The sequence below is a fragment of the Carlito syrichta genome, unplaced genomic scaffold, assembly GCF_000164805.1.
Source record: "Carlito syrichta isolate Samal-C Ts95f unplaced genomic scaffold, Tarsius_syrichta-2.0.1 Scaffold309041, whole genome shotgun sequence".
NCBI lineage: Eukaryota > Metazoa > Chordata > Mammalia > Primates > Tarsiidae > Carlito > Carlito syrichta.
In genome coordinates this window covers 121,169-133,585 of record NW_007253137.1, presented here as the reverse complement: position 1 = coordinate 133,585, position 12,417 = coordinate 121,169, and the positions used below count along the sequence as shown (strand labels likewise).

The following is a 12,417-nucleotide window of genomic DNA, read 5'->3' as shown; positions in this document are numbered from 1 at the left end:
TTTAAAAAAATTATTTCTAGTAGAGATAAGGCCTTGTTATGTTGCCCAGGCTGGTCTCAAGCTCCTGACTTTAAGTGATCCTTCTGCCATGGCCTCCCAAAGTGCTAAGATTTTAAAAAGTGCTTATCCCATTTTTGAATGCTTCTATGATATAATACAAACCAAATACTGGTACCTCTATTATAACTAAAATATGAGTATAAAAATAATTACAAGTCCTACTTATTTTAAGAGCCACTTATTTCAAGTGATATCAGACACTAGACCATTTTAGTATATCTCAATAAGTTGGACAGAGCTTGTAGTATTTTAAAATGAGAAAGCTTGCATGGCAAAATATGATTAGTTGTTCACCAACCATTTCCTTTTCCCCTTCACACATAGCTACATTTCCCAGGCTCCCTACAGTTAGATTTAGCCATGTGATTGAGTTCTGGACAGTGGAGAATGGGTGGCAGTAATGTGTCTACTTCCAAGTTTAGTAATCTGATCCCCCTCCTTCCATGTCCATTTTTTAGAGAAATGGAGAGAGAGCTGTAAGGACCAAGAGGAAGAAAGAGCCACTCATCACAGGCGATCAGATCCCTAAATTGCTGCTTAGAGAAGAATCAACCAATAGAGTCACCCAGTCAGGAACACCCATGTTGTACGATTGTGTGGGCAGGAAATAAGCCATTCTAACTTGACTGATATGACTGCAACTCACTGGGAAATAAATACAAGTTTCTCCTCAACTCCTCTTCTCAATTTTCCTGTTATTTCTCTTTTCCTACTCTGACACCCGGGTAGAGGTAAATTACAGCACATAGATTAAAAAATAGAGACTTAGAAAAATAAGTTAATGGCAGAGCTAGTACCAGAAGCTAGGTCTCCTGATTTCCAAGCTAAGCTTTTAATCACCCCTTCCTCAACTATGCTACACCAATGGAAAGTGCCAAAAACCATCAAAAGGAAAAAGAGAAGGCATGAGGAAGAAAGACACAAGTGATAGTGTCAGCTGCCATAGAATGAGGGAAATAGGTATACATCAGTGAATTTCTACCAAGACTATGAAATATCTTCTCAGTGACTTAATTACTCTTCTGGGAGAGTTAAAAAAGTTAACGTTCTTTGTGTTCATTAAACAGGTGGGATGCATGATTTTAGAAAGAAATACATCTATGAAGTTTACACTTGATACTCAGAATCTGAGTGATGGAAAAATAGAAGGAGGAGCCTGAAATCCAACTTAAATTAATTATACAAAATTAAGTAGACAAGGTCACTGATTTGAGTTCATTAACAATTATCAAAGCTTCTCCTGGGTTTATGTAATTGTTTTTTCTTTCTAAGAAACTGGAACATAAATTTCATACACAATATATATTTTCATTTTGTGTTCTTTCATTACATTGTATAGAAAACTGTATTTTCTTCTTTGGTGTCATAGCTCTCTAATACACATAACCATAATGACAAGAATATAAGAGTGAAAGATACTTCTTTGAGAGTTTTTCTTTTTTAATCTCATTATTGTTTACCTTAACTCAGACATAAACATTTCTCTCTTTTTTTTGGTGGTATAAAGACTTTATTGTCTGTTTTATCTTCTTTGTCTTATTTGCAGAGGATTTTCTTTTATACAGGTAAAGTATTTGAATTAAGGGACTTTTTTGGGCATAAACATTTCAAAGGAAATCAACTGAATGAGAGGATAAGCTTAGCATAAAGTGAATATCATGCCATCGCAAATGATTTTCTGGAGTTCTGACACGTTTATTGGAGATTTTAGCAAACCCAGAAATTGTTCCCTTCTACCTTCACCCATCACCCAATTTCCACTCCATGTACCTTCTGGACGGTATTGAAACTTAGCTTTTAGGAAGGTCAGAGATTAGACTGTTTACAGGATGTTTAAAAAAGTCTAACATATTCTGTTTTGGGGTCCCATGTACTCAACATGTCACAGATACACATCTCTCTACTTCTTACCTGTCCTTCCCTCCACCACCACTTGTCGGGAAGAGATTCCTCCACTCACTGTTGTTACCACCACAGAGTAGAGGCTGCCAGATTTGAGAGCGTGGAAGCTGTATCTGCTGGTCTCACTGGAGACACTTTCATTTTTGATGACCACATTTTCATGGATCAGCAAGACTTGGTAAAATTCTATGTCTCCCAGCGCTTGGGTCCAGTTAGTAAACAGACTACTGGTCATTCCTTGGTTGGCCACATGCAAGCCAGTCACTTGAGCAGGCACTAAAACATGGTAGACAGAAGACAAAACAAATGACACTTAGTCACCCTAAGGAAGTGTTAAAAAAAATGAGTCAAAAGATGGAGATAGACTTGGAAGTGCTAAAAATACTTTTTTCGTTGTTGATATAGACTCTTAGTTCTATTTCCTGTGGCATATGGAGAAATACTCCCTTACAGAGGCTCTGCTACTTTGAAAAACCTGCTTATATAGAAAATAAAAATTATTTAGGATCCAAGGATGAGATGATGCATGCTTATTAAATAGTTTTGATTTTAAATTTTCGATAATGAAGGCTGTTGTTTTTGAAGATTGCTTACTTAATATGATTTTAGACCAGGCACAGTGGCTCATGCCTGTAATCCCAGCACTTTGAGAAGTGGAGGCAAGAGAATTGCCTGAGCCCAGGAGTTCAAGACCAGCCTGGACAATTTGGCGAGATCTCGCCTCTACAATAAATAAAAAAGTTAGCTAGGTGTAGTGGCACGTGCCTGTAGTTCCAGCTACTTGGAAGATTGAAGTAGAAGGATCACCTGAACTCAGCAGGTTGAAGCTGTGGTATCTCTGAGCGTGCAACTGTACTCTAGCCTGTGCAACAGAGTGAGGCTTCAACTCAAAAAAAGAAGAAAAAGAAAAGATTTTATCTGTATGAGAACTCAAAGCTATATAATCTACCTGAGCCAATGGTTGTTATGGGGTAGTATCAACCTGGTGATTAGGTTAATTTTTTGTTGGCTTCAACCTGGTGATTAGGTTAATTTTTTGTTGGCTTATTTCAAAAGGGCCATTATTATTATACACAAAAATGCTGTAATAGTATAAAGTATATTATAATATAAAAATCATCATAATAATGATAACAACTACTGAATGCCTACTATGTGCCAGTTATGAGTTATATGCTTTATAGATGTTATATTATTTGATACATATTCAAAACTCTATAAGGTTGATTTTATTATTTCATTTATTAACGAGGAACCCAAAGATCATAAAATGTAAGTAATTTAGCCCATATCACAATGTTCACAAATAGTAAACTTGTGGTCAAAAGCTAGATTTGTCTAACCCTTAAGCCTGTGCTCTTTTTCTAATTAGCAATGATTGTGATTTCCAACCTATCTTTAGCAAATCTCATACACAGATATTGAAGTTGGCACTTGGTCAACATACATTCTTCTTTGTGCCTCTTTCCTGATTATGATAATCAAAGATATCAGAACCTTGGCACTCCCCTTCTCAAAGTTCATTAACTTTTGGATTAAGATACAAACACATTTATTAAAATATGCTGCTACACATGGATCAGAAGATTAAATTCTAATTCTAAATTTTACATGGAAATCAAAGCAGCTACAATGGTCAAAACCATTTTGAAAAAGAAAAAAAAAGTTGGAGAACAAACATCACCTGATTTCACTAAAAAAAGTTACAGTAATTAAAACAGTATTATACTGGCAAAGGATAGATAGACACATAGATTAATGAAGCAGAATTGAGAGTCCAGAAATTGACCAATAAATATATAGTCAATTGATTTTTTTAGAGGTGCAAAGGATGATGGTCTTTTCAATACATAGGACTGGAATTATTAGATGTCTATATGCAAAGAGGAAAACAGTGATCCATATCTCATACCATAAACAAAAATTAACTCAAAATGGATCACAAATCTACACTTAAAACCCCAAACTATAAAACTTCTAGGAGAAAATATTTGGGACCTTGTGTTAGGCAAAGACTTTTTAGATATGACACCAAAAACACATGATTTAGGAAAGAAAAAAATTGATAAATTGGACATCAAAATTAAAAACTTCTGTTTAGCAAAATACACTACTAAAATAGTGAAGAGACAAGCCACAAACTGGGAGAAAACATTTTTAACACAAATTTTGACAAAGGACTTGTCTCTAGAATAAAGAACTCTCAAAACTCAATGATAAGAAAATAACCCTATTTTATCAGGAATTGGTTGCCAGTTCCAACTTCCATAAGGGTGTCTCCTGCATTTTCTAAGGTTCTTATGGTTTGAGGTTTTACATTTAGGTCTCTGGTCCATTTAGAGTTAATTTTTGTATATGGGGATAGGTAGGGATCCTGTTTCAATTTTCTGCAAGTGGTCAGCCAGTTTTCCCAGCACCGTTTACTGAATAGGTTCTCCTCTCCCCAGTAAAGGGTGGTGGAGGCTTTGACGAAGATGAGTTGGTTGAGAAATTGAAGTTTTGCTTCTGGAATCTCAATTCTATTCCATTGGTCTATATGCCCGTTCTTCTACCAATACCAGGCTGTTTTGATTATTGCAGCTTTATAATAAAGTTTAAAGTCTGGGAGTGTGATACCTCCTGCCTTTTTTTTTTTTTCTGAGATTGTTTTGGCTGATCAAAACCTGAAGTGGCCATGCCACAAGAGACTAGATAGACAAGACAGACAAGTGGGACCTCATTAAACTGACAAGCTTTTGCAAAGCCAAAGATACCATCAAGAGAGCAGGGAGACAGCCCACAGAAAAAATATTTGCCAACTCCATGTCTGAAAAAGTCCTAATATCAAGGATCTCAAATGTGCTGAAAAGAAAAAAAAACAAACAGCTCCATTACAAAGTGGGCAAATGATATGAGTAGACACTTCTCAAAAGAAGACATACGATCAGCCAACAGATACATGAAAAAATGTTCAGACTCATTAGTCATCAAGGAGATGCAAATTAAAACTACACTGAGATACCACCTAACTCCAGTCAGAACGGTCATCATCAATAACTCAAAAAATAACAGATGCCGGAGAGGATGTGACGAAAAGAGAACTCTTCTACACCATTGGTGAAAGGGTAAACTAGTACAGCCTCTGTGAAAATCAGTGTGGTGATTCCTAAAAGTTCTAAAAATTGACTTTCCATATGACCCCGCATTCCCCCTACTGGGAATATACCCGGAAGAACTCAAATTACTCTATAAAAAAGTTATCTGAGCCGGGCTCGGTGGCTCAGCCTGTAATCCCACGCCTTTGGGAGACTGAGGTGAGTGGATTGCCTGAGCCCGCGGGTTCAAGACCCACCTGGACAGCGAGACCTCATCTCTACAATAAATCAAAAAATCAGCCGGGTGTGGTAGTGCAAGCCTTTAATTCCGGCTACTCGGAAGACTGAGGAGGAAGTTATTACCGGAGCCCAGCAGGCGAGGCTGTGGTGGCCGGGAGCGGCCACTGCACTCCAGTCTGGGCGACCGAGTGAGACTCCAACTCAAAAAAAAAAAAAAAAAAAGTTATCTGCACTCTTATATTTAGCGCAACATTGTTCACAATAGCAAGAACAGGGAACCAACGGCGTTGCCCATCAAAAGAGGACTGGATTAAAAAAATGTGGTACATATACATGATGGAATATTATGCAGCCATAAAGAAGAACAAAATCATGAACTTTGCAGCAACTCGGATGGAATTAGAGTTTATAATACTGAGTGATTTTTCACAGAAACAAAGATCTGAGCATCACATGTTCTCACTCATAAGTGGACTTTGAACAATACTGTAATACTGTAAGAAAAGGATTGACAGTAGCTGGAAACTGTGGGGGGTGGTGGTGACTGTGGAGGTGGGATTGACAGTAGTTGATATCTTCCTGGGGAAGGGGGGACATACCTCATCAACAAGGGTACCTGCACAATGAATATTTGTATACCTAACCCTGAATTGTACCTCAGAGTTTTAAAATAAAAATAACCCTATTTTAAAAATTGGCAAAATATTTGAACAGAAACTTACCCCCAAATAAAAATGTATAATAAATAAGCATATGAAAACATTCTCAAAATCATTAGACATTAGAAAAAGGCAAAGTAAAACCACATGGCATACTCTAACACACCTATTAGAATGATTACATTTAAAACAAACAAACTGACAATACAACATGCTGCTGAGAATATGGAGGAAACAAACATCATATATTGTTGGTGGGAACGTAAAATTTTACAACCACTTTGGAAAACAGTTCGGCAGTTTCTCATAAATTTAAACAACATTTACCATATGACCCAGCAATATGAGTGGTAGGGAGGATGAAAATGATCTTAAACCTAAGATAATGCCTTGGACTTCCATTTCTGACAGTATAATGGGATGGATACCATGAAAATTCCTCCAATAAACACAATGCCACATGTTGGATAAAATATAAAAATGCAAATGAATTAATGAGTTGTCAGGAATGTAAGGAATTCTCAAAGGTCAAAAGTAAGTGATAGGCAGTTGGACCACTAAAGCAAACTGTTGTATTAGAGCATCTTTTAAACATAAATTTAAGTTTTGATTTTAAAGCATTGTAGGATCTTGAAGATAGGTGGTGAAGTATAGGTTTTTCCAGGATGGAGAACCTCATAGGTGACTCTGCATAACATTAAATCCTGAAAGACTACATTCTAAGTGGAAGTGAAAAAAAGTATTTCCTCTCTATTCCTCATGCCACCCTAGCCTGGGGAGAGTAATGGATGGAGAAAAAAGTTTCATTTGAGAATTCATAAGCTTCAGATAGCTTCAATGTATTTGTAATCTGAATTCATAAAGCCTGGGTGATCAAAAACTCTCAAATGACAATTTAGACTAAAGTAGGTCTGGTTTGATAGCAGTTCTTATGCACCTGAAGGAATCAAATGGAAGAAAAATTCTTTCTGATACCCATCTACAAACAAGGCCTTAAAGAATTCTCACAGAGGAAGTCATTCTGAACTTATTCTGTCTCAAAGTGCTGCCCAATTAAAAAATAATAATAATAATTCCTACAGAAAAAAATTCTAGGGAATATGAGCTTATAATAAAAATAGCCCACAAATATTTAAGGAAGTTAAAGTATCATGAGCAAAAGGCAGGAAAATCAATAGACAACAGGTCTTAATGCCTGAAGATTTCAGATATTATAATTATCAGGCATAGAGTGAAAAATAGTCATTGTTAGTTTGCATATAACAATAAAGGAGGGGAATGAAAATATAAAGAGCAATCGAACATAACATAGATTTGAAAGAGAGTCAAAGAGAATGTTTAAAAGTAAAGAACAAGATACCTGTGCATACATGTTTATTGTAACACTATTCACAATAGCAAAACCACGGAACCAGCTATGCTGCCCATCAAAACTGGACTGGATAAAAAAATGTAGAACAAATACACAATGGAATATTTCACAGTCACAAAGAAGGACAAAATTATGGACTTTGCAGCAACTTGAATGGATTTGGAGTTTATCATACTCAATGATCTATCACAGAAACAAAGAACTGAGTACCACATGTCACTCATAAGCAGGCCCTGAATGTCTATCATAATTCTACAAAAAAGGGATTGGCAGTAGCAGGACACTGCCAGGGGGGAGGAGGGGTTGTCACATAACATAAGTAAAGTAAAGGTGACTGATCCTAAACCAGGCAAAGAGAGCTCCAATGGGAGACCTAAAACTTCATTTGTATTTAAACCACTTATGTTTGCAATCCTGACTTGTACCCTACAACTTTAAAATGCAATAAAATAAAATTTAAAAAAGTAAAGAACATAACAATTTAAGTGTAAAAGTCTTTTGGACATTGGTTGAGTCAAATAATTCATGACTAAGATCTCAAAAGCACAAACAACAGAAATAAAAATAGACAAATTAAACTTAAACTAAAAAACTTCTGTACAGCAAAAGAAATAATCAACAAAGTAAACAGACAACATGCAGAATGGGAGAAAATGTAGAATTTGCAAGGAACTCAACAACAACAACAACAATGACAACCACAACAAAAATAGCTCCACTAAAAGTTGGTCAAAGGACATGAAAAGACATTTTTCAAAAGAAGACATACAAACACCAACAAACATACAAAAAAAAATACTCAATATCACTAATCATCAGAGAATGCAAGCTAAAATCACAATGAGATATCATCTTATATCAGTCAAAATGACTACTATTAAAAAGTAAAAAAATAACAGATGTCACAAATGCAGAGGAAAGGAAATGCTTATACACTATTAGTGGGAATGTAAATTAGTTTTCTTTATGGAAAACAATATGGAGATTTCTCAAAGAACTAAAAATAGAACTACCATTTGATCCAGCAATTCCATTACTGGGTATCTACCTAAAGGAAAAGAAATTACTATATATACCTGCACTCATATGCTTATTGCAGTGCTATTTACAATAGCAAAAATATGAAATCAACCTCAATGTTCATCAACAGATGATTGAATAAAGAAAATGTGTGGTACAAAAACAGTGGAATAGTATTCAGTCATAAAAAATGAAACTATGTCTTTTGCAGCAACATGGATGAAACTGGAGGCCATTATCTTAAGTGAAACAATTCTGAAACAGGAAGTCAAATATCACATGTTCTTTCTTATAAGTGGCAGCTAAACAATGTGAACACATGTCATAGAGTATGGATAAATAGACATCAGAGACTCAGAAGGGTAGGAAGGAGGCAAGGGGTGAGGGATGAGAAATTACTTACTGGGTACAAGGTATGTCATTCATGTGATGGTAATATTAAAAGCTCAGATTTTACCACTATGCAATATATTCATGTAACAAAGCTGCACCTGCACTCTTTACATTTATGTAACTAACAAATAAAATGAAATGAAATTTCAAACTCAGTAGGCAGATTTAAAAATACATTAGATGGAGCTGAAGAAAGAATTAATGAACTGAAACAAAGAACTGAGAAAATTACCCAGACTATAGTCCAGATAGCAAATACATGGAAAATATGAAGAGAGAGACAGAGAGAGAGAGAGAGAGAGAGAGAGAGAGAGAGAGAGAGAGAGAGAGAGAGAAAGAGAGAGAGAGAGAGAGTGTGTGTGTGTGTGTTCTAGAATACCAGAAGGAGACAGAGAGGAAATAGAGAAGAGGCAAGAGGTAATATTGGAGAGTTAATAGCTTAGAATTTCCAGGATTGTTGAATGATACTAATGTGAAAGTACAGAAATTCCAATGAATCTTAAGCAAGATAAACAAAAAAGTCTAGATCTAGATCATTAATGTAAAACAACTGAACACCAAAAGCAAAGAGTAGATCTCAAAAGCAGTCAGAGTAAACAGATTACTCATAAAAAAATAAGAATTAAATTGACAGTTGACTTTTCAACAGCAATAATGAGTGCCAGAAAGACTAGAATAATATCTTCAATGTGCTGAGAGAAAATAACTTTCAAATAGAATTGAAACTTAAGGAAAATATCTTTGAAGACTGAAAGCTATATAAAGATAAGAGTTATATAAAGACATGCTCAGGAAAAAAGAAAGTAGAGAGAGCTTGTTCCTAAAAACACTCAGTAAAGACATTTGAAGAACGTTCTTCAGAATGAAGGAAAGTAATCCCAGCTAGAACTCCTGTGTTACAGGAAGAAAAGATGAAAAAGGTGGTAAATTGGTAGGTAAATCTAAACAAGTGTTGACTATATAAAAATAATTATATTTTTGTGGGGCTAAAAAGGGAGAGATAAGATACTAGACAACACTAGCATATACATTGAAAAGGGGAATCTTAATGATGACTTTGCTTCCTATTTCACTGAGAAAATGAGAGCAACGAGAAGATAACTGCCCACCACTACATCTATCCACCTGTTGGTGTCTGCACTCATATGCTCTCTCTTTTCCAGCTGACTCTGAAGTTAAATTATCCATGCTCCTTTCTGAAGTCAATATCTTCCCTTGTGCTCTAGTTCCCAATATTTCTCACCTAAGTAAAGAATAACTGCAGCATTCCTTCCTTCTCTCTTCTAGATCATTCCCATCAGCATAAAACATAACCATTCCTCTCTTCTAGATAATTTCCACTAGCATAAAACATACTACTGTTTCTTCTATTCTTAAAAAATTGTCCTCCTTTCCACCATACTTCCTCTTCTAGATGCTGCTGTATTTCTCTGCCCTCCTTTGCAACAAAACTCCTTAGAAGGGTTGTTCTTTACTTGGTTTTAGGTTTAGCATTTAAAAAAGCAAATAAAAAGAAGGAACTAATAAAGATAAGAGCTGCAATTAGTAAAATGGAAAGGAAACACAATAAAATAATCCATAAAACAATGCCTACATAATAGACACTTAATGAACGTTTGTAAATTGCAAGTTAAATAATTCAGCAGACAAAACACTTTAAACGGTAACATTTATAAAGATGATTACCTGTTCTTCCTTTTACCGAAGAGGAATTTTTTAAGTCTCCACTAATACTGGTGACTGTAGCCATGTATTTTCGTCCTGGCACCAGGTCAGTAAAAGTGAATTCTTTGGCATCTTTGGAGAGTGACTTGTGGATGAGTAGGAGGTCTCTGTCAGCTAGTGAAATGATGTATTTCTCCCATTCTGCTACAGGGGTCTGCCACATGATGCCCAGTGACGTTTCATTGGCATGTTTGACACGAAGCTGAAGGACAGCCAGGGGGACTGAGGAAAAAGAAATGGAGAACTGGTTCATTGATGGACTCAGATACAATCACGGAGTGTACTTTTGAGAGCTATTCTCTTCCATAAGAATAGCTCTCAAAAGTATTCTCTGGAATAGTCTTCAGGAGTATTCCAGTTCAGCATTGCTTTTATGAAGCTTATGAGCACTAAAAAAGAAAAAAAGAAAAGAAAAGAAAAAAAGCATTGTTCATGTAACCAGAAATAAAGATTCAATTGAAAAACAACTTACTGGGAGAGTCATTTATTTTTAATCATATAATACATATGAATTCTGTAATATAAATATATTAAATCCAATCTTGTCATTCACAAAAACACAGAGAAAAGTCTGTTTGAGTAGTTAAGTGGAGTTAGGGATATTTGTTTTCCCCAAAGCTTGGGAAGACCAAGTATGTCTTTCCCTCATCTCTGAGGAGACACTGATGTGTTCATAAAAGGGAGAGATGGCTAGCAAGTAATAATAGCATCTAATTAAGGATTCTTATCCATAGAATCAAATTACTTCCATTCCTTTAAAGGGTTTTAGTAATACATTTTCTAGGAGTCATTGTTAAGAGCCAAGTGTTGGCATCACAAAACATTAGGGAAACCAAATTATGAAAGAATCAAATGTATGCAATTTTATTGTGGTTTTTGCATCAAAGAAATTTTCATTTTTCTTTTTAATTTTTAGAGTCAAGATCTCATTCTGTTGCCCGTGCAAGAGAGTAAGGTGATGTGATTAAGGCTCACTGTAGCCTTGAACTTCTGGGCTCAGGCGATCCTCCTGCCTCATAGTGGTGTGCCACCACACCCAGTTAATTTTCTTCTTTAAATTTTTTTTTTTGTAGAAAGAGGATCTCCTTATGTTGTCCAGGCTGGTCTTGAACTCCTGGCCTCAAGTGATCCTCTCTCCTTGACCTCCCAAAGTGCTGGGATTATAGGTGTGAGCCACCATGCCAAGTCAGAAATTTTCTATAATTGCATTCTAATTGAGTCCCTAATTCTGCATCTTCCTTCTTCAGTGTATAGAAATAATTTGATTATTTCCATCAAAGTCTACTTCAACTTACCCAAATAAGGTAAACTGGAGGTGAAAGTTAAGTAAAGTTCTCCTGAGGGCTATGCCAACATGCTGAGAGCCCCTACTACCCTTTGATCTTACATTTCCAAGTTATTTGAGTTGAGTGAGAAAATATTAGAGAAGACCCAGTTGATTGTTCTGTGAAATACTAAAAGAGGCTTGGTTTAAGCTGATATAGGCCTTTGATCATCATCCAATGATGCAATATTTGGAAGATGAAGAGATTACTGGAAGATACAGTTGGCAAGCTGGAGGTATTTACTCCTTTGACATTCTTCTAAGAAGAACATTGAATCCATGTAGTCATGTCCCAGAGAGGTATGACTTGCCAAGGAACTGCAATACAAAGGTGACAGCAACAATACCAAGACCCATGTTTCAGTATCCTCATTCTTCCCTTCTCTCAAATCCAAACATAGCCCTTTCCACTTTAATCACCCATCGTTGGTACCTGAAATTCCAACATTAGGTCAAGGCAATGGATCCCTAATACTGACTACCAGCAAAACACTTCTTTTGTGGGAAGGATTAGCCTCTATTTTCAGATCATATTCTTCTGATTTTAAAATATTTAAAATGTCTTTCTCTTGGCATGGTGGTGTGCGTCTGTCATCCCAGCACTTAAGAGGCTGAGATAGAAGCACTGCTTAAGCCCAGGAATTTGAA

At 35.9% G+C, this 12,417-nt stretch overlaps 1 protein-coding gene across 4 annotated transcripts in view; it reads right to left on the bottom strand.

Annotated features, from left to right (window-relative positions):
* The window catches only part of PTPRB (protein tyrosine phosphatase, receptor type B), a 141,858-nt gene that overhangs the window by 69,601 nt on the left and 59,840 nt on the right, over nt 1-12,417 (bottom strand). For all 4 annotated transcript variants that reach the window (XM_008066607.2, XM_008066608.1, XM_008066609.1 and 1 more), the window contains 2 exons: nt 10,407-10,667; nt 1,972-2,238 (listed from right to left, as the gene is read on the bottom strand). In XM_008066607.2, the coding sequence (XP_008064798.1) occupies nt 1,972-2,238; nt 10,407-10,667 (528 nt within the window). The remainder of the gene's footprint in view (nt 1-1,971; nt 2,239-10,406; nt 10,668-12,417) is intronic.